This window comes from Lolium perenne, chromosome 4 (genome assembly GCF_019359855.2).
Source record: "Lolium perenne isolate Kyuss_39 chromosome 4, Kyuss_2.0, whole genome shotgun sequence".
Classification (NCBI taxonomy): domain Eukaryota; kingdom Viridiplantae; phylum Streptophyta; class Magnoliopsida; order Poales; family Poaceae; genus Lolium; species Lolium perenne.
The window spans coordinates 4211787-4238831 of record NC_067247.2 but is presented as its reverse complement, the minus strand read 5'-3'; the positions used below and the strand labels follow the sequence as shown (position 1 = coordinate 4238831).

Below are 27045 nucleotides of genomic sequence, written 5' to 3'. Positions count from 1 at the left end.
CAATCTATGCATAGACACGGCTCTGATACCACTGTAGGGATTCGTAGCATAGAAAACAAAAAATTTCCTACCGCAAGAACGACTAACAAGACAAGATCTAATCTAGTAGATGGTAGCAACGAGGTGAAGATCAACATACCCTCGAAGATCGCTAAGCGTTAACGAGATAAATCTCGTGGTGGATGTAGTCGATCACTTGCCGCTTTCAAAAGCGCATAGAAGATCTTGACGGTGCCACAATCGGGCAGCACTTCCGCACTCGGTCACACGTACGGTGTTGATGATGACGTCCTTCTCCCCGTTCCAGCGGGCAGCGGATGTAGTAGATCCTCCTCGGAATCCCGCCAGCACGACGGCGTGGTGGCGGTGGTGGTGAAGATCTCCGGCAGGGCTTCGCCTAAGCACCGCGGGAGTAACGGGAGGAGGGGGGTGGCTAGGGTTTGGGGAGAGGGGTCACTTGGGGCGCCGGCCTTGGGTGCCCTTGGGTGGTGCGGCTGAAGTTGTGGCAGCCCCTCCCCTCTCCTCCCCTTTATATAGGTGGAAATCCCTAGGGTTTACCCCAAAACCACATTGGAGTCCAACTCCAAAACTTACCAAATTTGGGAAACCTAGACAAGGTGGGATTCCTCCCCTTCCTTGTGGTGTGGCCGGCCACCTTGGTGGAGTCCACCATGGACTCCACCTTCCCACTTGGTGGGTTGGCTAGGGCTGGTGGAGTCTCTCCGGGACTCCTCCTTCCATAGTGATGTATTCCGGATGATTCTAGAAACTTCTACAACCTTCCATAAATTCACCGGACCACTCCCAAACTTGGAATGTGACTTCCTATATATGAATCTTATTCTCCGGACCATTCCGGAACTCCTCGTGATGTCTTGGATCCCATCCGAGACTCTGAACAACATTCGAACTCCATTTCATATTCCATATCTACTTAAAATGACATCAAACCTTAAGTGTGTCACCCTACGGTTCGAGAACTATGCGGACATGATCGAGACTCCTCTCCGATCAATAACTAATAGCGGGACCTGGAGATCCATAATAGCTCCCACATATTCAACGATGACTTCGTGATCGAAAGAACAATTCCCTTTGTCTCGCGATATTTTACTTATCCGAAGTTTGATCGTCAGTATCTCCATACCTAGTTCAACCTCTTTACCGATAAGTACTCTTTACTCGTACCGTGATATGATATCGCTTGTGAACCAGTCACATGCTTGCAAGCTAATTGGATATCATTCCACCGAGAGGGCCCAGAGTATATCTATCCGTCATTAGGATGGACAAATCCCACTATTGATACAAGTGCCTCAACCCTATACTTTCCGAACACTTAATGCCACCTTTATAACAACCCATTTACGCAGTAGTGTTTGGTGTCATCAAAGCATCCATCCGGTGTAGGTGATTAACATTATCTCATGGTCGAAGGATTAAGTTACTATGCATATTAAAGCTTGAAGCATAAAGAACTAAATGACTTGATCATATGCTACGCTTACTATGGGTGTATGTCCATCACATCATTCACCTAATGATATGATCTTGTTATTAATAACATCCAATGTTCATGATCAGGAAACCATGATCATCTATTAATCAACAAGCTAGTTTAACAAGAGGCTTACTAGGGACTCCTTTATGTTTACAAAACACACAAGTATTAATGTTTCCGGTTAATACAATTATAGCATGGGATGTAAACATTTATCATGAACACTAAGATATAACAATAAACACTTTTATTATTACCTCTTGGGCATATCTCCAACAAACCTACCCATCAATTCGTAGGTAGGGCCTGGGTATAATTATGTGTCCACGGGTATACCCAAACCCTACCCATCATGATCTGATATATGCGCCTTCGAGTTCTTGATCCACCGGCCCTCCCCATCATGCCGCCGCAAGGCATGGAGTCAATGACATCGACATCGACTTCCATTGCCGCCCTCTCTATATCCACTCCATTCTATGTTTCTTAAACCCAAGAGGTCGGCGCTAAGTAGGAGGGTGACACGCATGCGGTTGGACCAACCGAGAGTAGGAGAACATGATTGTGATGTGGGGGCACATGACAGGCTGTAAATTATTGTTTACTATTGATCTATCCAATTTGTACTTAGTGGGTAAGGGTACCCACCGGGTATGGGTGTGCGTGTAAAACTCTATACCCACGGGTAATGGTATGGGTAGAATTTTGTACCCACGGGCTATACTGGTATGGGTATGTTATTGCTCTACCCTACCCATTAACATCCTTACCCATAGCTCAAATCATTCCAAAAGATAGCTAAATTGGGAGCAAATGAAAGCTATCTCGGCAGAGAGATATAGCTCGGAAAAAAACAACTTACATGCAGGGGCATTGCATGTCGTCACTACTCGGAGTGCCTAATTCACGCACGTCTAAGGCTAGTCATAGTGGGGAGTAACATAGACTACTATCAGTCTGTGTTACTACCTTCATAATGCATAGTAACATAAAGATAGTATCCTAGATGGTTGTATTAATTAACTTGTAGACTCATTTTATCTTAAAAAAATGTGATGTTATGGTAACATAGCTACTCCCTCCGTACCGGTTTATTAGGTGGACTGTGGACTGGCGGGCGCGGCCACGAGTCCTTAAAAAGGAGTGGTCAAGGCTGGCATTGATGGAGGCCACTGAAATCGGCAAGCACATGGCATTGATGCCATCGCGGAAGGCGGAGCGGCCCATCGATGGTGGCGGCAGAAGATCAGCGCTCATAGAAGGCGAATCGGGCCATTGATGGCGGTGCAGAAGCTGGCGGCCCAGCAGAGGGTGAAGACCAGCGCGCACAGACGCTGCCAGGCGGGTCCAGGGCCGAAGGGCGAGGACGTGTGCGGTCCGCGTCGCATCCGCGCCGACCATTTCCCGCCCAAATTTGAGTTGGGAATGGGTCGCCGCGGACGTCTCGGTCCGTTTGAGTAGAGCCGCTGAGAGACCAAAACGAACCGCGTCGGTCGGGTTTGCGTCGGGCTGGAGATGCCCTTACACATTGCAAGATAATGTATGCCCTGATCATCCATCTCCGACTTCATAACTTCAAAAGTGCAAATCCGGTACCCGGTGCTTACTTATATAAACCCGCTTTCACTTTGCGTCATCTCCTTGCAGAGGGATTCCTGGAGTAAAGCACACGCAAAGGCACAAAGAAATGATGGACGGTTCATTCATCTCTGGACTATATGTGTTCATCAGATGCTTCTTTTGAAAAATAATTCACATGCTTCTTTCCAACAAAACTAAAAATATTTTGGGATGCACAACGAGTGGCCATGGATTATTCGCCTCTTCTTTTGCAACAAAGAAGCTTTGGTTGATCACCTTCAACCTCCATACATGCCTTTGTTTTTTCCTCCTTTTTTGTTGAACAAAGGAGCAGCATGTATCAGATGACTCATCCCCATGTTATATACAGCAGCAAGGCAAGTATCCCAGCCTATACACTAAAGAGGTCAGGGTCAGGCTATGCGTCAAAATATGGGTTGTATCATGGGAGAGGGTAATCAGACTGTACATGAAACATACAGGGGAGTAAAAACCAGGATGGCGAGAGGCATGTATATGTAGTTAAAGAGGGGAAAATAAAAACTAAATTGGTTCAGATAATCCATCCAGATTTGTCTCAACTGGCCTAAGCAGAAGACAAATAGCATGGTATAATTTTAGACTATATTGCTTTTGACTGAAATCAATATGATAATCTCTTTGATGGAAACACTACTCCCTTTCTATTTCTTTTTTTTAATCTCGGACCAACATGTGAAAGTTTTTTGTGTTGTGAAGAAATGTGTGATTCCTATTTTTGTGAATACGCAGAATACGTTAGACACAGATTTGCAGCACCCAGGTACACTGGTGCCCGTTTTTTGAAAATTTTAAAATTGGTACTTTGAAGTTTTAGAAAATAATATATAAAATTCCGTGAATACATAACCATGTCCTGAATACTTGTGCAAAGGATCGGTAGAAATTTCCCTGTATTTGAGCTACAGAAAAAAAATGTGGCTGTATAAAGGGAAAGAAAACTCAGATTTTTGTAGGCAATTTGTCTTTTTCGTATAGCTCAAAATACAACATATATTTTCCCGAAATTTATATCGTACCTTCAGAATGTATATATGTATGTGTGTATTTAATTTTGTATTTTTTTGGAGTTCCTGAAATATTATTTTTCAATTTTAAAAAAACCGGACACCAGTACCAGACGCTTTCTAGTCTTCTAGAAGTCCGGCTTACTCAGGTGACAAGTGGGCCAAAATGGGTGCTAACAATCATATACTAATATGATACTATCCAGCTAGTCTGAACTATTGAGATGGTCATGTAAAGCGAATTTTTGGGGCCTGGGTTCAACGGAACTCGATTAAACTTACTCCGATACTAAGTTACATAGTTACCCGACCACTATGTTACAAAAAATTCAGGGGCGGAGAGTTTCCTTTAGACTATTCATCTGAAACTTGTAATTTTTGTCTAAGCTACATACTTTTAAATTTGGGTATAAAAATTGGCGCTCACATACATACGTGTATCCTCTACATGCAAAAAAATTATTTGGAATTTTTGGAGGTCCGAAAATACGGATTTACGGACGCTACAGTAACTCAGCTTCCGTTGAATCCAACACGTATTTTCGATGGTCCTGTAAGGTCTCGATCGATCGGACTAGGCCGGCAAATAAATTAATGTACTCTAGTACTCTGAGTACGTGACACGTTTTTTTCTACTACATGATTGGCCGTACTGGGGAAGAAACCCAGCAGCGCTGTGTATTGATAGCGGTAATTGTGTGCACAACACCGAGAATGCGAGTAGGGACACTCGAACTCGGGCGGGCTGACAGCTATCAGCAGCTCACTGCCACCAGGCTATGCCTTGGTTCACGTTTTTTTCTACTACAGTAACAAAATATCAGAGGATCTACATTATTGGGCATCTTGTGCAGCAGCTAGATCCTACGGGCCGATTTAGCTCTACCTCCATGTGCAATGTTCTACTGTGCGCACAACTAGTAGACACCACACACACATACCACTAACAGCTAGGAGGAAACACAAGTGTTTGTGTGTGAGAGAGAAAGAGCAACTAGCTAGCAATGGCGGAGTTCGCCCTCGGGTTGACCAAGACGGCGGTGGAGGGAACGCTGGTGAGGGTGAAGTCGGCGATCGATGAGGAGGCGGAGTTCAAGAAGAAGGTACGCAACGCTCTGGTGTTCATCACCGGGGAGTTCGAGATGATGAGGTCATTCCTCTACGCCGCCAACACAGCGGAGCGTGCCAAGAACCCTGTGGTGCGGACATGGGTGAGGCAGCTCCGTGACCTGACCTTTGATGTGGAGGACTGCGTCGAGTTTGTCGTCCACCTCGACACTAAGAAGTCGGACTGGTGGTGGCGTAGCACCGCCACTGCCACCGCCACTGCCAGTGGACGTGGCGGTGGCCGAGATTCAACAGCTCAAGGCTAGGGTGGAGGATGTAAGCAAAAGGAATGCCCGCTACAACCTCCTCGGCGACGACAACTCCATGCCGCCGCCAAATCAGCTTATCCCGACCGCCGCCGTCGAATCATCAATCATCATCACCATTCCGGAAGAAGATGAGAGCAGCTGTGACTGAAGAAGATGATTCCATCAAGGCCGAGCTCATGCACCAAGTGAGTAAGGAACGGAGATATCTCCTCGTCCTAGAAGGAGTATCTACCGTGGTAGATTGGGAGGCCATCAGAATGTACCTGCCAGATAGAAACAACGGCAGCCGGATTGTCGTGTCCACGGAGCACTTGAGGATTTCACTTCTGTGCACGCGGGAACCGTACCAAGTATCGCAGCTCACACGCTTCTCCGATGGTCAATTTCTCTGTGCCTTCTCCAAAAAGGTAAGCAAAATACATATGACGTCTTAGACATGCAAATATTAACATCGTAGATGCAAATTTGACATTGTTACATACGTGTATGTATATGTTCATACAAAAGTACAGATATATGAAATTTATAATATTTTATGATAAATGAAACGTGAGATTATTTCCAATCGCCCAACTTTATACAATTAACAAACCATCAAGTTATTAGATATTGTTCCGCAGAAAAGGAAAAAAAAAAGTTATGATAGGAATAGTTTGGGTGAGCTTTTTACGAACAGGTTCTTCCTGTTGCAGAAACTGTGAAAGAGTTGTATAATTTGAAACAAAAACCATAATCTCGTTGAGGATTTTTTTTCAAATAAGGTTGTTGCCATAATTTTTTTAAAACTAGAATCCTAATATTAGAAAACGGTTTTTCTCATTCATATATCTGGTGCATCGAAATTTAGTGTATGTTTACGGACGGCCCACATAATGGTCGATCATTTTACTTGTGCTCCCTGATCTACTACCTCCATACCGATTTATTAGGCCACCACGTATTTTGAGAAAAAGCTTTGACCATTTATTTATTTTGTTGATCAAATTAATGGTCAGCGTTTTTCTTAAACTACATGCGTGTCTTTTAAACTGAATCGGAGTGAGTTAAAAAATTATTAAATTGAATTCATATTGAAATAAGTTTCCAATGGTATAATTTAATTTGTGGCATATATTTCATAGTATTTTGTTGACTAAATTAATGGCCAAAGTTTTTCTCGAAACAACGTAATGGGCTTACAAACCGGTATGGAGGGAGTAGTAATTTAATTAACAATCTTGTTTATTAGTGCTACCATAAACTGCACTGCAGGGCTCTGTGCGTCGCAGCGATATAGGTGAATTCAATTGGCAGATAACGCGTGGTGGTGTGATCTCTGTGGTGGGTAAATGCCCACGTATTGATTTGCCTGGAAGTGAGATCTCCGTGGTTCTTCAAGTGTATGAGCATATAAGGCTCAACGGTAAGAGATTCGATGGAGTGGTATTTGAAGAGCACAGCTAGGTGGATGTACCAAGGCCGTTCGATATAAACAAGTTTGCTGTTGTCCTGTTTCTGAATTTTCAATCACGTGACTTTCAAGCCAAGGAAATTGAAGAAGTGGGTAGAAAGGGGGACCAAGGTGTGATTGAACGGTGTTGCAAGTATCTGCATGAAAATGACTGCCTCGTTGTTATTAATGGTCTCGAGGCCCGGAAGGACTAGGACGAGATAAAAACCACCTTTTTGTCCAAGCCAACTAAATGGACTAGAACAAAATCGAGTATTATTGTCGTTACAGAAGATGAGACTGTGGCCAAACATTGCGCACCTGATCAACCAAATCGATTGTTCGACATTAATGCTCTAGAACAAGACGAGGTCCTTGATCGCTTGATAAAGAAGGTATATGCATGCCTCATGTATTTGCTTCTTAATTACCAGCATACCTAAAAAAATTATCCTCAAGCTGGAGGCGGTTGTGAAAACATTTGCATGTTTCTCTATATATCTTGCAGGATACTGGAATTACTACTAGAGGCGTGGAGTATTTTGGCAGGGCGCCTCTTTTCTACAGCCGAAGAACAGAGGCAGATTTTTATGCTAATTTTGAATATGCTGATAGGCGACTGAAGGAATTCACTACTCTTAAGGAACAATTGCTAAATCCTAATCCAAGTGTGATCTCCGTGTGGGGACGTTCTGGTGTTGGAAAATCAACTCTTGTCAGAAGAATCTTCTCCCGTCCAGTTCTGACGAGGCGTTGGTATGGATGTGCAGCATCTAGCTGGGTTGACGTGCCCAATTCATTCGATCTGGCGGACTTCTCATGGCACTTGCTCCTGGATTTCCAGTCAACTCACGAAGAAAAAGTAGCTGCAGCAGCTGGTCTGATGAAAGGCCAAGATCCGATTCAAGCGTGTCGTGAGATTCTGAATGAAGAAGAATACATAGTCGTTATTGATGGTCTGCAGTCAAAACAAGATTGGGACATTATAAGAAAAACCTTCTTCTCCGAGTTGCATACTTCAAGGGGCAGCCATATAATTGTCATCACAAATGAGAAAAGTGTTGCCAAACATTCTGTAGATGACAAAAAAGACCAGCTTCTCAAAGTCAAACACCTTAGGGATGGTGACTCCATTGGCCTTCCCTTGGTAAAGGTGTGTTTACTTGATCCTCTAGTTTTTGACTTAACAATTATTTTCGAGAGACTTGTTTCGTTAGATCTACATTTTTTTTCTAAAAGTATAGGTATCATAACCCTTGAATCTTACATAGTAGTTAGATATCATAACCTTGGTATCTAACTACTCCATCCATGCAATAATATAGTGTGCATTGGTTTCCGCGAAAGTCAAACTACACTAACTTTGACAAAGTTTATTGATAAAATTATATATATCTACAATATCTAATCTATACCATATTAAAATATACTTTATGATGAATCCAATGGTACTTTTTTGAGATTCTAAATGTTGATATCTTTTGTCATAAATTTGGTCAAAGTTTACCCGGTTTGACTTTGAAAAAATCTTATAGGCACTATATTTCGGCATAGAGGAAGTGCTACAGACAAATTTAAAACATGTATCATGGGACGGAGGGAGTATTATTGTACGGGAGTGTCTAGGTATCAGTCAACCTAGAAAAAGTTTAGTCTCGGTCGACGATATGAACATATCGCGTATATGCACCACCACCCCACTTTTGTTTTCCTCTTGCTTGCTGGGCTTTGTGGTCTTCTGGTGGGAGCTGAAGATCACGTGGTTGGGCCAGGAACAATAGGCCCATTAATAATACTTTAACTGTCTCCCTGCTTACCTTTGTTAGCGAGCAAGGCCCGCCGCGAGAGTTGAAATACTTGTATGTCCAGTTTACCGGAAAGGTCCTATTTAAATATAGCTGTATTTCCCTCAGAAAAAAATTAAATGCACTGGCGCCTCTCCACCCGCGCCTGAACTGCAGGCTCTTGTTCACGTCACTGTCACTGTCAGTTCAGAGGTCGTGGCGAGCGGGACTAACTAGTAAAACAGCCGGCAATAAAGTACGTACATGCCATCGCTGCTGTTACGTTCTGTCACATAAAAAACATGAGGCCACTAGCCTCTGACCGTAACGTGACATGTAAATGTCCCGGCCATGCGCTAGCTGCATGTATTTTACGAAAACATCAGTGCATTATTTATTTCTAGAAGTTAAAAAAATTAAGTGTGTACAAATGATGGGGATATGGCCCATAGGGTCTATCACCATACACACTCGTCAGGGATGACTGGCCCAGAAGCCTCGCGTCACTCGCCAGGACAACATGACCAAGAGGGTCGCGCCAGCGACTGGGCCTGGCGTGGAACCCTAGAACCATCCGATCTAATCTTCACCAGCTCGCAGTCGCCATAGCCGACTCGTGAGCCACCCCATTGTAATCTCTCAGTCAATATAAGCAAAGCAGGAAATAGGCCTTTTACTCTCTAGAGGAGCTGAACCTGGGTAACTCCGTGTCCCAATGCAATCTCGATCCACAGATGGCCACGTCTCTCTTGCTCCACACCTCTGAAGTGTTGCACCCTGTAGCACCTGCCGTGGTCACATCCACGACAGTGGCGCCCACCGTGGGGCGTGGGACGTCAGGCCTCAGATCTGCGGCGAGACCCTACTCGCCAATCTACCGGCCAATCGCCACCGGCCGGATGATCGCCACCGGCGGCTTTCTCCACATCCAGCCAAGCAGCTATTGCCCAGCTTCGGTGCCAGTCACCCACGCCGTCGTGGTTCCAATCGGCACGATCAACCTGTTCGTTGGCTTCACGGGAGCCACTGATCCAATCGAGTCGGCGCGAGATTCCACCGTTCGCCTCAGCCCGCCGCGCAACTTCGTCACCGCCGGCCAGATCTACACCGCCACTCTCTCGGTCTCAGGAGACTACTGCACCGAGGACGACACCGCCCTGCTCGACGACGCCGACTCGACAGCCGCCGCCTCAGTTGCCGGCTCCATTACCCCGGCCTCAGTCGCCTATTCGATCGTGTCGGTCTCCAATTAGGGCGACTTCGAGGACAACTCCATCCTCCTGCTCTTCGACTACGAGTCAGAGTTGGAATCTGTCGAGCTCACCCGACCCCCGCCCACTCGCCATGTTGCCGTCCTCATGGTTGGCGAGCAGCACAACCCGCCACCGCCAGATCCGTTCTTCACGCCGATCCCAGCAAACACGTCTCCGGAGGACCTCGACAACCACCGCAGAACCCTCGAGGGAGCCCTGGAGAAGGAGCTAGAGGAGCGCAGGAAGTTCCGACTGGAACAACAATCAGCAAATGTGCTCTCCAACTATCGTCAACGCTGCATGCTATTGTGCGTCGACCCCAACTACCCGTTACGGTCGCTCAATTTCGACAACGACCCCCAACACGCGGCGAATGCCGAGCGTGGCCATAATGCCGCGCCCGGTGGGAGTCGCCCGGGCGGGAGCCGAGGAGCTCCACCACCACCACCTCTGCCGCCACCGCCAAATCAGCAACGCGTCCCGCAGCAGGAGGTCGACGCGAATGGTCTCCCTCTCCACTCGACCCCGATGGAGAACGTGGTCGCCACCCAAGTCCCGTCCAAGGTCTAAACCCCACCGGCGAAGACGTGGTTAACATCCGCTACTGCCAAGCCCTAATCGCCAAAGCAGTGGAGCAGCAGTACGCTCACGCGGACTCGCAGGGTCGGATGTACTCGTGCTCGTCCGCCAGTCGCGCAGCTTCCTCAGCCGCCGTGCAGGCGAACGCCAATCGTGCGGTCGCCAATGCGCAAAACTACCCGCCGCAAGACCTGCGAGCCCAGCGACGGGAGGACGCCGCTCATTCCACCAATGAGCCACGTCCCGAGCGCCACATGATCGCCGCCAAAGGCCAGCCGTTCGACGCGTGTACTCACATCAGCAATGACCAGGCATGGCGAGCTCGCCAAACAGGCGACCTGCGCCACACCATCAACAACAATCGCGTCAGTCGCACTCGCCACGAGCCGACCGCAGAGCAGGTGCGTCGAGGCTCCTTCACGCCCTTTGGGCCCGCATGCTTTGGCCCCATGGTTAGGGGCGAGCCCTACCCAGAAGGGTTCAAGGGCCCAAGAGATGTCGAAAAGTGCGACCCTCACTCCTCCCATGAGTCGATGTTGTTTGAAGGGAGGGCGTTGAACCATTAGCGAGTGGTCCCTTCCATTATCAGGGGCAGGTAACGGGCGTTATTGATGGTCTGCAGTCAAAACAAGATTGGGACATCGTAAGAAAAACCTTCTTCTCCGAGTTGCATACTCAAAGCGGCAGCCATAGCATTGTCATCACGAATGAAAAAAGTGTCGCCAAACATTCTGTAGATGATAAAGAAGACAAGCTGCTCAAAGTCAAACTCCTTAGGGATCGTGACTCCTTTCTCCTTCCCTTGGTAAAGTTTACGTACCATAACCCTGGTATCTAACTACTACATATATTATCGTACCACTTCCATCTCTTTCTTTTTGGCTAGTATAGTACCACTTCTAATTGCTTTATACTGCATTTGTTTAAAAGCACGTCTCTGTTTTGATTGGTCAAGATAAAGCTTTGGCTAACAATTAGTACTTTATTAATACGTGGTTTATGTGACTTGAAATTGATATAATTAGATATGTATGCAAAGGTGTGACCATGATTTTGTATCACATAAACCACATATTTGTGTAATGCACCAGAAATTTTAAGTGCTACATACAACATTTTGTTTTGCAAGAACAAACGATAGTATTGCCTAGTCCCTAATTTCCGCTCATACTTGCTGTAATAATTTAAAAGTTGATTGCAGGGCATGATAACACATTCTATATTTTCAGACGGGGAATAGATGTATGCTCGTTTTTTCTTACTTTGGTGTCTTTTATGTGGGTAACGTGCCTGTTGTTAGCATGGGGGCAGATACAATCAGACAAAACAATGAGTGCATAGTATTTCAAGGAAAGTAATAAAACGACAAATGTATATATATACCACGGATAATACAACTTAGGCCCCGTTTGGATGGCCGGTTTTCAGGCTGAAACCAACGTTCTTTACACTTCAGAAAAATAAGGATTGGGGCCCGTTTAGAACCGTTGGATCATGTACTAATAAAGCCTCCCTGGATCAGAATTCCAATCCGGCTGATCGAACCGAAGGTGAGCGAAGATGTGCCGCCGCCGCCGCCGCCGCCGCCGTCCTGGCTTCCGCGTGCAAGGAGAGGCGGCGCCGCTGCCGGCCGCGCATGGAGGAAGATGCCGCTGGCCGCTTGCTCGTTCCAGTCGCTTCCCCGTCGCCGCCGCCACTGAGCGAAAGGCTGGCGCCTCCCGTGGCCGCACTTGAGGAAGGCGTCGGCGTCCAACTCTGATGCATCCGATGCATCTTCCAAGTTCCAGCGTAGTTCCAAACAACCAATTTTCAGGCTAGAAAAAAACAGACGGTACCACATGGTTCTATCGTGATTAGTAAGATACAGCGGTTGTCAATTTCCAGGTGAGTTAGTTTACTCCACTGCCAAACGAGGCCTTAACAGTTTTGTATTACTAATCGCAGGATCCTGTTTTCTTTGTTGGGCGTGTGGAAGAACAACGTGTCATTACAGAACAACTATGGGTACCCGGGGTTATTATTTCCCTTTGGGGTATTGCTGGTGTCGGGAAATCAGCACTGGTCAGGAAAATTTTCGAGGACCCTGTGGTTCATTATGTCAGAGGAAAGGAACAAAAGTATAGCTGGGTGGATGTGCCTCATCCATTCCGTCTGATGGAATTCTCTCGCCGCTTGCTTTTGGGTTTTTATTCCAAGGATCTTCATGCCCAGGAAACTGCAGCAGTTGGCATCATGGAAGGTCAAGACACAATTCAAGCGTGTTGTCACTTTCTTCAGCAATACGAGTGTGCTATTGTTATCGATGGTCTAAGATCCACTCATGATTGGGATTCGATAAAAGCTGTCTTTTTATCGGAGCCTACTCAAAGCAGCCGCATCACTGTCATTACAACTGAAGAAACTGTTGCCACACATTGCTCGCTTGACAAACGTAGAGTGCACAACATTAAGGGCCTAGATGCTAAGGATGCCCTTCGTCTCTTCAAAGAGGTACGTGTTATAAAAGTTTACACTCAACCATATGGCATACATAAATTTCTATGTAAACAAAAATACGCATCGGTTCCACTGTGTGGTAGTCTGGTAGATAATTTTTGTACCAACATTACTAAAACTCTCAAGTTCGAGTTGTATGCAAACACGGATCATCAGATCTATATGGATGGGACCACCTGGGTTGACAATGCATGATAGCTATGCACATCGATATATAGGTGCGTTTATGGTAATCCATGTATGCTGAGTTGTACAACGGACTTCCTTTAAATAAAAAAATCGACAAAGAGAGTAGTTGATACACACGACCAACTTTATTGCATATTTCACCATTTAATTGCTAGTGACGGCCAAGGTTCATGTCTGCATGCTTATATAGTGGGTAAGACGTGGGGGGCAGCAAAATCCAGAAATGGGCACGCAAATTAATCGCAATTAATTTTTCCGAATAGCAAAAATACAAACAACATGCATGGATATAAGCTGATCAGCTTCGCTTATTCACGAAAAACGGCGTGGCGTGGTGAGCAAGAGGAGCGCACGTGAGCCACTCCTTTTCTGAAACCTTGGTGAGTGGTAGAGCACCCACTAGTAGAGATATTGTAATAAGGAAGTTTCGTAGGCCACTGGTAGGAAGTGTAACGCCACCACTAAGTGTGCATTAGTGGTGTGCAACCGAGTGGGCCACCCCACTATTATGTGGGGCCCTCGGGTGTGGCCAATGTCAACACCCAGATTTTTAAGTCCAGATGCCTATTATGCCATTCATCGCAATCCCAGGAATATTGTTTTTGCGAGACATAATAGATTGATATCACAGAACATCATTCATTACAACTCATAATTGTCTTACAACACAAAGGATCACATGATCCAGTCTCATTATAATAGTTGATCTATTGATCAATTACAAAACACATAGCGGAAGTGAAGTAGCGTAGTAGTAGTCCATCTATTCCACAGGCAACTGTTGACGTCAGGAGTGGTCCTAGTTGTCGTAGACGTCCTGCTGTCCATCTTCCTCGTACTGCTGTTCCTCTTCATAGTCTGGCCATTTGAATAGCCAGGGACACAGCCATGAGTACTTTTTAAAGTACTCGCAAACTAATACTAATGTAAATACTATCAACTATAGTAAGGGGGTTCTAAGCTCTAGTTTCATTTGCAGAAAGCCAGTTTTATTTCATAAGTACTTTAATAATCAAAACCTCTTCATTTGCCTAACTTAGCTCAAGTGGGAACATTAGTGTCATTCCCACATCTCTGTTGTGATTCAAGTCAAATTCACCATTCACCTTTTAAGTTCAAGTCACAAGTCACATGTCACATTTTTGAAAAATGATCTGATGACGGAACAGTATGGCCTTTCCAACCGTCCATAACCGTGGACGCGGCTATTCGAATAGTTCTACACTCTGCAGAGGTCGTACACTTGTGCCACAACATTTGCAATAATCCGTCAGGGTTAACTGGCCCTGATTTATCACACTCCGTGTGCGGACTACCAACCATAATCTTTCACTTACATATCCTAGTATAGGCACCTCTCCCCATGAGCTTGGCCTCCCAGTGAAGACAGACAGTCAGCATGGGAACTGCACAGGGCTTGGGCCGGACATTCACCTCATTTCACGTCATATCACATCATTTCGTTTGTGGTAGAGGCAGCCTTCGGCCTAACCCCGATGACGCTTGTTTAGAGGGAACCCATACTAAGGTACATAAATTTCCAGTTAAGCCCTACCCATATCAGGTATTGTGGGGGTACTTACAAAATTGGAATGGTATCGCATCCGAACCCAACCATCAGTTTTTGGGTAAAGTTCACCATGTCATTCACAAGCCATATTCACCTTCAAAATCTTTCAATAGAATGACTCATCATTCCAAGGTTTTTCAAAGTCATTGGTTTTCACAAGTTCCCATCTAGAGTAGTCAATTTTAGTTTAGCACTAGCAACTAGGCATGAGTGGTGCTAACTTACTTGTAGCTATTTAGGCTAAGTTTGATACTCTTGTATTATTCTATACTTAGACCAAAGTTAACTATAAAAGGAAGCTTTAATAAATAAAGTAAAAACTTTGCAAGAATAAAACTTGGGATGGGATCCGTAAACATAAATTAATATTGTAATGATGCCTTGCTCTAGTAGAGCTTTGCATTTGGGTCACTTGCAAGAGTATAGCTTGCCTTGGTTGGGGTATTGATCAAAGTTCTCTTCTTCTTCTTGGTAGAATACCTCCTCCTCCGGATAGTCTCCGGTACTAGCGTCTATAATCGAATACGAGGTATACAATCACCACACCAAACTTGAATACCAAACTAAGCACCCACATGAGTCACACAACTTAGGCTAGCATCACACATTAATACTAGGTTGGTGGACTTTGTTTTCTTATTTAAGAAAAATAATTTCCTCTCATACTAATTAAGGTGTTTCTTTTCCTTCTTTAGAGAAATAATTTCCTCTCATTATCTTATTAAGATTTAATTTCCTTCATGAATAATATATGACCTAGGTTGACCAAAGTCAACCTCTTCATACTTATCATTTAAGAAAATGATTTAAATGAGGTGAAGCACCTCATGCAATTTAATCCTAACATATTAATGATTTAATATCATCAAACAATTCCACATGAGATTTACTAGACCAGGGTATCTATCTCATTTTGAATTGTTTGTGACAAGATTTAAATGAGAGAAACACTCCCATACTATTTAATAATTCATTTGGCACCATTTAAATGGACTAGAAATAGCCATAGAGCCATTTTTTAGACTAGGCCATGATCATGCAAACAACTATGGTATTTTATTACATAATTAATTAGACAGCATCAAATGTGATTTATGAGAATTGGAATCACTTCAAAATTCAAAAGGGTTGATTTTTAATAATTATTCTAAGGCAGAAAAGTCCCTGTCTTGTTTATTTTCCTACTTTAATTCTATAACAGATCTAGGTTTGAATCCAGTGGCATTGGATAGAGCTTTTGATAAGCTTTCCAAATATATAAAATTTGTAAAATTTGGCCGAGTAGAGTTGGAGATATTAAATATTTAGCAAAGCATCTGTGAGCAATTTTAACAGAAATAGATTAAATCCAAATTTGAATTTAAAACGGGCGCGGGAAGGAAGTGGGCCGAAACGAGGGAGAGAGAGTTGGGCTGGCCCAACTGCGCGTCTGACGCGAGCGGGCCGCCTGACAGGTAGGCCCCGCATGTCAGCCTCTTTTTAAAACCGAAACGGTACGCGTGCGGGATAGCCGTTGGATTAGAGAAGCATCGCACGGCCCAGGGTCATCGTCTACGTCGACGAGAGCCAGGGTTACTGCGGCGAGGCTAGGGGGTCGGAGGGTCACCTGAGCTCCGGCGAGGCTCGGCGAGGGTGCGCGGCGGTGTTGTCGAGGGTGGCGAGGCAGGTGGTGGTCGCGGGAGGAGCTGAGGTGGCCGAAATCGACGACGTCACTGAGCTACTGTGGCGACGGACTCCGACCAAATTCCGGCGAACTGGGGGCTAATTGAAGAGGGGAAGGGGTCGAGGAGAACTAGAGGTGAGTGGGGAGCAAGATGGTGTGAAGATTGAGGCGCAGGGGTGGCTCTATTTATAGGGTCGAGAGGTGCTGCGGGGGTGCGGGTGAGGTCGACCATGGCGCGGCGGTTCTAGGGCGCGAAGGGGCAAGGTGAGGTAGGCGTCCTGTAGGCGACGTCGATGCGGTGCTAACGCGCGTCACGGTGAGGACAGGGATGGACTGAGGCGGTGGGGCGACGTCACGTACTGGCGGTACGGTGGCGGATGGTCGGCGATGATGGCGTCGTCCACAGGGCGAACGCGGGCCAATGGGGTTGTCCAGGGGCTAGCTGACGTCGAGGGGAGGCTGTAGGTGAAAGGAGGGGTCGAGGGGAGGTGTGAGGCGACGGGGCGAAGCGACGTACTGGCGCGTCCAGGGCGTCGTCGTGCACGCTCTGGCGTGCGCGTGCGTGTCTGGGCGCGTTCGTGCCGTCGCGTGTGGTGCACCACTTTGTCGAGCAGCGTGTCTAGCAGGTGCAGGGGAGTGAGAGGAAGAGAGTGGACAAGGTCGTGCACGTTGGAGTGAGCCAGAGAGAGGGGTTGCATGTGGAGTGACAAGGTGGCCGGCATGGTCCTGGTCTTGGTCATGTTGAGCAAGGTACAGGGCTGGCAAGTGGATGGACTGATGCTGAGGGGTGAGAGGATGTTCCAGGGCAGCAGAGAGGAGCCAGGGTTGGACTTGGTCCAACCAAAAATCCAGCATGGGCTCAAGTTTAGATGCTGCCCACAAGGTGTTTGTATAAATGGCCGCATGAAAATTATTTTCAAATTTTGGAAATATTTTTGGTGGATTGCATTCATATATTATTTGAAGTAGAAAGGTGGTGGTGGGGGTCAATTTGGTGAAAGTTTGCAAGATTTCAAATTAGGGTGAATCTTCTCTTTATTTCAAAGTCTCTACTTGTCTCCTCTATTCTGGTCAACCTAGGCAGAGTCAACCCTAATGGTCAACATCAAACTTGTTCATCTTGATGAGGTCTTGGATGACATGGCAAGATTTGGTCAAAGTTGGTTTAGGAAAAGTCAAAACCAGGGGTGCCAAGTGGGTAAGATTTTATAAAAGGGTCATATGACCATTATCACATGTATGTTGAAATTGATTTTTCCTTTGATTTGAATTGGGTTTCTTTGATGCATTTGTGTTTGTTATTCATATATAAGTGTTTTACAAACAATGTCACAAGCCAAAGTGGCCTTGGGTGAAGGTTTGCAAAAATGGCTAAATGTGTATGTGAGTGAAAATGGGATTTTCTCCTTATTTGATTTCTCTCCTTTTGGTTTGGTTTCTCTTGACTCCAAAGTGATTCTTATTAGTTTAGGAACATTTCCAAACCATTGAAACCATTCCAAAAGGTCTAGCTCAAAGATTGGCAAAAATGGCCATAACACATAAGAGGTGACATGTCAAATTTTCTTATTCTTGTAATTTGCTCCCCTTGCTTTACTTGGGCAAGGTTGAGGTCCATATAGTGTTAGATTAGGTTTAGAGATGGTTTCACACCATTTGGTCAAGGTAGGAGTGCATAGGTCAAGATTTGGGGAAATGGCTATGTGTCACATATGCCTCTATGCATATGTGGCATTTGATTTTTAATTTGATTGTTCTTGGCCCATTTGATGTTGTTGAGTGTTGAAAATGGTATATAGGAGTGATCCAGCCATTCACCACAAGTCTTAGGGTCAAGATCCTCAAATTCACAAATTTGCATTTTACTCTCATATGCCTCTATGGCATTTTTAGTTTCTTTTTATTTTCTTTGGTTTCAACTTGGAAATGATTTGAGAAGTACTAGATAAGGTTTATGAAGGTTTTCCCATCCTCTAAATAGAGTGGAAAGGTCTAGGGTAAAGTTTTATAAAAATAGCCATAGGCACATATGCCTCTTTCTTATTTCAATTCTTTTTATTTCATTTTAACTTAGATTGGTAAAAGGGATTGTGAGGTTTAGGGTTTAAGAGTACTTCAAATACTAGTTAAACAAGCAATTATGGCAATAGCACAAGGATTAAACCAGATCTCTATGTATCAACTTGATTTAATAAAAGTTTTTGTTAGTTCCAAAATTTGGAACTAGGGAAATTCATTTTGTTTGTTTTGAAATTTTTGGGATGTTACAAACCCTTCCCCCTTAAACAAATCTCGTCCCGAGATTTTAAGAAAAGTTAGGTTCCTAAGAGAGATTGAGCGAATGATTTAACAGGAAAACATACTTGGCATGGCCTGAGGTGCTTCTGGTGCTTCTGTTGCATTCATGTGGTAGAGACGGCCGTTGTTGTTGTTCTGGTTCCTTCTTGCTGCAAAGCGGCGCTGTTGCTGAGCAGGTGCTGCGGTATTGGCGGCAATCTTGGCAAGCTTCTTGGGGCACTCATTTGAGTAGTGACCCACAACTCCACATTCATAGCAGTTGACGGTGGACTTGTCTTTGGGGTTGACGGGAACAGCGTTACTTCCAGTCATTGGGGCAGTATTGGGGTGGGTGTTGTTGTTATTGTTGCCGTTGTTGTTGTTGTTGTTGTTGTTGTTGCGGTTGTTGTTGGTGTTGCGGTTGTTGTGGTTGGTGTTGCTTGGGCGGTAAGTCTGAGCTGGGGGCTTGTTGTATCTTGAGGCAAATCCTCCAGTTGAGTTGTTGCGGTACTTCTGGGCGTTGTTGGGTCCATTCTGGTTCATCATTCTTCTCTTGCGGTTCTCGTTGGCTTGGTGCAGCTTCCCTTCCATCTGGATGGCTGAGTCCACCAGGGCTTCGAGGTCAGCGAACGGAATGTTCACTAACACAGTTTGCATTTCATCATGCAGTCCGTTCAGAAATCTCTCCTTCCTTTTCTCGTTGGTGTCGGTCTCATCCGGGGCGTACCTTGACAGAGTAAGAAACCTGTCGCGGTATTCCACCACAGACATCCTTCCTTGCTTGAGTTCGCGGAACTCGTCTCTCATCTTCTTGATCAGTCCTTGGGGCACGTGGTACTTGCTAAACTTCAGCTTGAAGTCTTCCTGTGTCATCATCATCACTGCATTCATGGCACGGGTCTTTGGTCCACCAAGCTCTTGCTGGTCCTGCTAAGTAGTGCGTGGCAAACAGCACTTTCTCTGCGGCTTCAACTCCCGCAACTTCGAGGTTGTTCTCCATTGTACGGAGCAGTCATCGACATCTAGGGGTTCTTCGATCTTGTTGAATATTGGAGGGTTGGTGTTCTGAAAATTCTTCAACTTCGATCCAGGGTGATCGTGGTTTCCATGGCCATGATTGTTCTGAGCTATCTGTTGCAGTGCAGCTATGTTGGCTTGTCTTTCAGCTCTCTCAGCTTCTCGGTCTGCCATCATCATCTGCAACATCTGCAGCATGGCGTCTTGGTTGGTGCTGCGGGTTGGAGGGGCCATCTGATCGTTGAGGTAGATGATAAGATAAGAGGGAAATTTCTATGGTTTGTTTTGTTAAATTTTAAAAAGTTCAAAACTTGAAAATTTGAGTAGTGTTGCGGGGGTAAAAACCAACAACACTTTTTCATTCATACCAAGCATCACACATTACAAAATTAACACACCGTTGGTTTGAAGAACCATTCACTCGTTCTACGATACAAGGGGATCCTGATACAAACTCACATATAGTGCTCTCTTGCGTAGGTGTAAGTTCTACTGAAGTGATCAAGTGTGCAAAATTTTATGTAGTATCACAAAGAAAAGTAGAGCATGGATTTCTCTTTTTGGGAAAAGATCTCAAGGATAAGAGTGAGAATAGGTTTTTATAAATATTCACTTCATTGGTTTTGAAACTAAGTTTTTCAGACGTCCATTCTAACTAGGGTCTCCTAAGGTCAAACAATGGCTCTGATACCAACTTGTCAACACCCGGATTTTTAAGTCCAGATGCCTATTATGCCATTCATCGCAATCCCAGGAATATTGTTTTTGCGAGACATAATAGATTGATATCACAGAACATCATTCATTACAACTCATAATTGTCTTACAACACAAAGGATCATATGATCCAGTCTCATTATAATAGTTGATCTATTGATCAATTACAAAACACATAGCGGAAGTGAAGTAGCGTAGTAGTAGTCCATCTATTCCACAGGCAACTGTTGACGTCAGGAGTGGTCCTAGTTGTCGTAGACGTCCTGCTGTCCATCTTCCTCGTACTGCTGTTCCTCTTCATAGTCTGGCCATTTGAATAGCCAGGGACACAGCCATGAGTACTTTTTAAAGTACTCGCAAACTAATACTAATGTAAATACTATCAACTATAGTAAGGGGGTTCTAAGCTCTAGTTTCATTTGCAGAAAGCCAGTTTTATTTCATAAGTACTTTAATAATCAAAACCTCTTCATTTGCCTAACTTAGCTCAAGTGGGAACATTAGTGTCATTCCCACATCTCTGTTGTGATTCAAGTCAAATTCACCATTCACCTTTTAAGTTCAAGTCACAAGTCACATGTCACATTTTTGAAAAATGATCTGATGACGGAACAGTATGGCCTTTCCAACCGTCCATAACCGTGGACGCGGCTATTCGAATAGTTCTACACTCTGCAGAGGTCGTACACTTGTGCCACAACATTTGCAATAATCCGTCAGGGTTAACTGGCCCTGATTTATCACACTCCGTGTGCGGACTACCAACCATAACCTTTCACTTACATATCCTAGTATAGGCACCTCTCCCCATGAGCTTGGCCTCCCAGTGAAGACAGACAGTCAGCCTGGGAACTGCACAGGGCTTGGGCCGGACATTCACCTCATTTCACGTCATATCACATCATTTCGTTTGTGGTAGAGGCAGCCTTCGGCCTAACCCCGATGACGCTTGTTTAGAGGGAACCCATACTAAGGTACATAAATTTCCAGTTAAGCCCTACCCATATCAGGTATTGTGGGGGTACTTACAAAATTGGAATGGTATCGCATCCGAACCCAACCATCAGTTTTTGGGTAAAGTTCACCATGTCATTCACAAGCCATATTCACCTTCAAAATCTTTCAATAGAATGACTCATCATTCCAAGGTTTTTCAAAGTCATTGGTTTTCACAAGTTCCCATCTAGAGTAGTCAATTTTAGTTTAGCACTAGCAACTAGGCATGAGTGGTGCTAACTTACTTGTAGCTATTTAGGCTAAGTTTGATACTCTTGTATTATTCTATACTTAGACCAAAGTTAACTATAAAAGGAAGCTTTAATAAATAAAGTAAAAACTTTGCAAGAATAAAACTTGGGATGGGATCCGTAAACATAAATTAATATTGTAATGATGCCTTGCTCTAGTAGAGCTTTGCATTTGGGTCACTTGCAAGAGTATAGCTTGCCTTGGTTGGGGTATTGATCAAAGTTCTCTTCTTCTTCTTGGTAGAATACCTCCTCCTCCGGATAGTCTCCGGTACTAGCGTCTATAATCGAATACGAGGTATACAATCACCACACCAAACTTGAATACCAAACTAAGCACCCACATGAGTCACACAACTTAGGCTAGCATCACACATTAATACTAGGTTGGTGGACTTTGTTTTCTTATTTAAGAAAAATAATTTCCTCTCATACTAATTAAGGTGTTTCTTTTCCTTCTTTAGAGAAATAATTTCCTCTCATTATCTTATTAAGATTTAATTTCCTTCATGAATAATATATGACCTAGGTTGACCAAAGTCAACCTCTTCATACTTATCATTTAAGAAAATGATTTAAATGAGGTGAAGCACCTCATGCAATTTAATCCTAACATATTAATGATTTAATATCATCAAACAATTCCACATGAGATTTACTAGACCAGGGTATCTACCTCATTTTGAATTGTTTGTGACAAGATTTAAATGAGAGAAACACTCCCATACTATTTAATAATTCATTTGGCACCATTTAAATGGACTAGAAATAGCCATAGAGCCATTTTTTTAGACTAGGCCATGATCATGCAAACAACTATGGTATTTTATTACATAATTAATTAGACAGCATCAAATGTGATTTATGAGAATTGGAATCACTTCAAAATTCAAAAGGGTTGATTTTAATAATTATTCTAAGGCAGAAAAGTCCCTGTCTTGTTTATTTTCCTACTTTAATTCTATAACAGATCTAGGTTTGAATCCAGTGGCATTGGATAGAGCTTTTGATAAGCTTTCCAAATATATAAAATTTGTAAAATTTGGCCGAGTAGAGTTGGAGATATTAAATATTTAGCAAAGCATCTGTGAGCAATTTTAACAGAAATAGATTAAATCCAAATTTGAATTTAAAACGGGCGCGGGAAGGAAGTGGGCCGAAACGAGGGAGAGAGAGTTGGGCTGGCCCAACTGCGCGTCTGACGCGAGCGGGCCGCCTGACAGGTAGGCCCCGCATGTCAGCCTCTTTTTAAAACCGAAACGGTACGCGTGCGGGATAGCCGTTGGATTAGAGAAGCATCGCACGGCCCAGGGTCGTCGTCTACGTCGACGAGAGCCGGGGTTACCGCGGGCGAGGCTAGGGGGTCGGAGGGTCACCTGAGCTCCGGCGAGGCTCGGCGAGGGTGCGCGGCGGTGTTGTCGAGGGTGGCGAGGCAGGTGGTGGTCGCGGGAGGAGCTGAAGTGGCCGAAATCAACGACGTCACTGAGCTACTGTGGCGGCGGACTCCGACCAAATTCCGGCGAACTGGGGGCTAATTGAAGAGGGGAAGGGTTCGAGGAGAACTAGAGGTGAGTAGGGAGCAAGATGGTGTGAAGATTGAGGCGCAGGGGTGGCTCTATTTATAGGGTCGAGAGGTGCTGTGGGGGTGCGGGTGAGGTCGACCATGGCGCGGCGGTTCTAGGGCGCGAAGGGGCAAGGTGAGGTAGGCGTCCTGTAGGCGACGTCGATGCGGTGCTAACGCGCGTCACGGTGAGGACAGGGATGGACTGAGGCGGTGGGCGACGTCACGTACTGGCGGTACGGTGGCGGATGGTCGGCGATGATGGCGTCGTCCACAGGGTGAACGCAGGCCAATGGGGTTGTCCAGGGGCTAGCTGACGTCGAGGGGAGGCTGTAGGTGAAAGGAGGGGTCGAGGGGAGGTGTGAGGCGATGGGGCGAAGCGACGTACTGGCGCGTCCAGGGCGTCGTCGTGCACGCTCTGGCGTGCGCGTGCGTGTCTGGGCGCGTTCGTGCCGTCGCGTGTGGTGCACCACTTTGTCGAGCAGCGTGTCTAGCAGGTGCAGGGGAGTGAGAGGAAGAGAGTGGATAAGGTCGTGCACGTTGGAGTGAGCCAGAGAGAGGGGTTGCATGTGGAGTGACAAGGTGGCCGGCATGGTCCTGGTCTTGGTCATGTTGAGCAAGGTACAGGGCTGGCAAGTGGATGGACTAATGCTGAGGGGTGAGAGGATGTTCCAGGGCAGTAGAGAGGAGCCAGGGTTGGACTTGGTCCAACCAAAAATCCAGCATGGGCTCAAGTTTAGATGCTGCCCACAAGGTGTTTGTATAAATGGCCGCATGAAAATTATTTTCAAATTTTGGAAATATTTTTGGTGGATTGCATTCATATATTATTTGAAGTAGAAAGGTGGTGGTGGGGGTCAATTTGGTGAAAGTTTGCAAGATTTCAAATTAGGGTGAATCTTCTCTTTATTTCAAAGTCTCTACTTGTCTCCTCTATTCTGGTCAACCTAGGCAGAGTCAACCCTAATGGTCAACATCAAACTTGTTCATCTTGATGAGGTCTTGGATGACATGGCAAGATTTGGTCAAAGTTGGTTTAGGAAAAGTCAAAACCAGGGGTGCCAAGTGGGTAAGATTTTATAAAAGGGTCATATGACCATTATCACATGTATGTTGAAATTGATTTTTCCTTTGATTTGAATTGGGTTTCTTTGATGCATTTGTGTTTGTTATTCATATATAAGTGTTTTACAAACAATGTCACAAGCCAAAGTGGCCTTGGGTGAAGGTTTGCAAAAATGGCTAAATGTGTATGTGAGTGAAAATGGGATTTTCTCCTTATTTGATTTCTCTCCTTTTGGTTTGGTTTCTCTTGACTCCAAAGTGATTCTTATTAGTTTAGGAACATTTCCAAACCATTGAAACCATTCCAAAAGGTCTAGCTCAAAGATTGGCAAAAATGGCCATAACACATAAGAGGTGACATGTCAAATTTTCTTATTCTTGTAATTTGCTCCCCTTGCTTTACTTGGGCAAGGTTGAGGTCCATATAGTGTTAGATTAGGTTTAGAGATGGTTTCACACCATTTGGTCAAGGTAGGAGTGCATAGGTCAAGATTTGGGGAAATGGCTATGTGTCACATATGCCTCTATGCATATGTGGCATTTGATTTTTAATTTGATTGTTCTTGGCCCATTTGATGTTGTTGAGTGTTGAAAATGGTATATAGGAGTGATCCAGCCATTCACCACAAGTCTTAGGGTCAAGATCCTCAAATTCACAAATTTGCATTTTACTCTCATATGCCTCTATGGCATTTTTAGTTTCTTTTTATTTTCTTTGGTTTCAACTTGGAAATGATTTGAGAAGTACTAGATAAGGTTTATGAAGGTTTTCCCATCCTCTAAATAGAGTGGAAAGGTCTAGGGTAAAGTTTTATAAAAATAGCCATAGGCACATATGCCTCTTTCTTATTTCAATTCTTTTTATTTCATTTTAACTTAGATTGGTAAAAGGGATTGTGATGTTTAGGGTTTAAGAGTACTTCAAATACTAGTTAAACAAGCAATTATGGCAATAGCACAAGGATTAAACCAGATCTCTATGTATCAACTTGATTTAATAAAAGTTTTTGTTAGTTCCAAAATTTGGAACTAGGGAAATTCATTTTGTTTGTTTTGAAATTTTTGGGATGTTACAAACCCTTCCCCCTTAAACAAATCTCGTCCCGAGATTTTAAGAAAAGTTAGGTTCCTAAGAGAGATTGAGCGAATGATTTAACAGGAAAACATACTTGGCATGGCCTGAGGTGCTTCTGGTGCTTCTGTTGCATTCATGTGGTAGAGACGGCCGTTGTTGTTGTTCTGGTTCCTTCTTGCTGCAAAGCGGCGCTGTTGCTGAGCAGGTGCTGCGGTATTGGCGGCAATCTTGGCAAGCTTCTTGGGGCACTCATTTGAGTAGTGACCCACAACTCCACATTCATAGCAGTTGACGGTGGACTTGTCTTTGGGGTTGACGGGAACAGCGTTACTTCCAGTCATTGGGGCAGTATTGGGGTGGGTGTTGTTGTTATTGTTGCCGTTGTTGTTGTTGTTGTTGTTGTTGTTGCGGTTGTTGTTGGTGTTGCGGTTGTTGTGGTTGGTGTTGCTTGGGCGGTAAGTCTGAGCTGGGGGCTTGTTGTATCTTGAGGCAAATCCTCCAGTTGAGTTGTTGCGGTACTTCTGGGCGTTGTTGGGTCCATTCTGGTTCATCATTCTTCTCTTGCGGTTCTCGTTGGCTTGGTGCAGCTTCCCTTCCATCTGGATGGCTGAGTCCACCAGGGCTTCGAGGTCAGCGAACGGAATGTTCACTAACACAGTTTGCATTTCATCATGCAGTCCGTTCAGAAATCTCTCCTTCCTTTTCTCGTTGGTGTCGGTCTCATCCGGGGCGTACCTTGACAGAGTAAGAAACCTGTCGCGGTATTCCACCACAGACATCCTTCCTTGCTTGAGTTCGCGGAACTCGTCTCTCATCTTCTTGATCAGTCCTTGGGGCACGTGGTACTTGCTAAACTTCAGCTTGAAGTCTTCCCAGGTCATCATCTGTCCTGCATTCATGGCACGGGTGCTGGTCCACCAAGCTCTTGCTGGTCCTGCTAAGTAGTGCGTGGCAAACAGCACTTTCTCTGCGGCTTCAACTCCCGCAACTTCGAGGTTGTTCTCCATTGTCTGGAGCCAGTCATCAGCATCTAGGGGTTCTTCAGTCTTGTTGAATATTGGAGGGTTGGTGTTCTGAAAATTCTTCAACTTCGATCCAGGGTGATCGTGGTTTCCATGGCCATGATTGTTCTGAGCTATCTGTTGCAGTGCAGCTATGTTGGCTTGTCTTTCAGCTCTCTCAGCTTCTCGGTCTGCCATCATCATCTGCAACATCTGCAGCATGGCGTCTTGGTTGGTGCTGCGGGTTGGAGGGGCCATCTGATCGTTGAGGTAGATGATAAGATAAGAGGGAAATTTCTATGGTTTGTTTTGTTAAATTTTAAAAAGTTCAAAACTTGAAAATTTGAGTAGTGTTGCGGGGGTAAAAACCAACAACACTTTTTCATTCATACCAAGCATCACACATTACAAAATTAACACACCGTTGGTTTGAAGAACCATTCACTCGTTCTACGATACAAGGGGATCCTGATACAAACTCACATATAGTGCTCTCTTGCGTAGGTGTAAGTTCTACTGAAGTGATCAAGTGTGCAAAATTTTATGTAGTATCACAAAGAAAAGTAGAGCATGGATTTCTCTTTTTGGGAAAAGATCTCAAGGATAAGAGTGAGAATA

The 27045-nt window shown here is 44.8% G+C and overlaps 1 protein-coding gene and 1 pseudogene across 1 annotated transcript in view; both read left to right on the top strand.

Moving 5' to 3' along the window:
* Positions 1-4989: 4989 nt before the first annotated feature.
* On the top strand, positions 4990-7323 carry LOC127349382 (disease resistance protein Pik-2-like; annotated as a pseudogene).
* Positions 7324-7560: 237 nt separating this feature from the next.
* Positions 7561-27045, top strand: part of LOC127349381 (uncharacterized) — a 28967-nt gene continuing 9482 nt past the window's right edge. Inside the window, exon 1 of the mRNA XM_071828837.1 lies at positions 7561-8086. Coding sequence (XP_071684938.1) covers positions 7817-8086 — 270 coding nt within the window. The 5' untranslated portion in view covers positions 7561-7816. The remainder of the gene's footprint in view (positions 8087-27045) is intronic.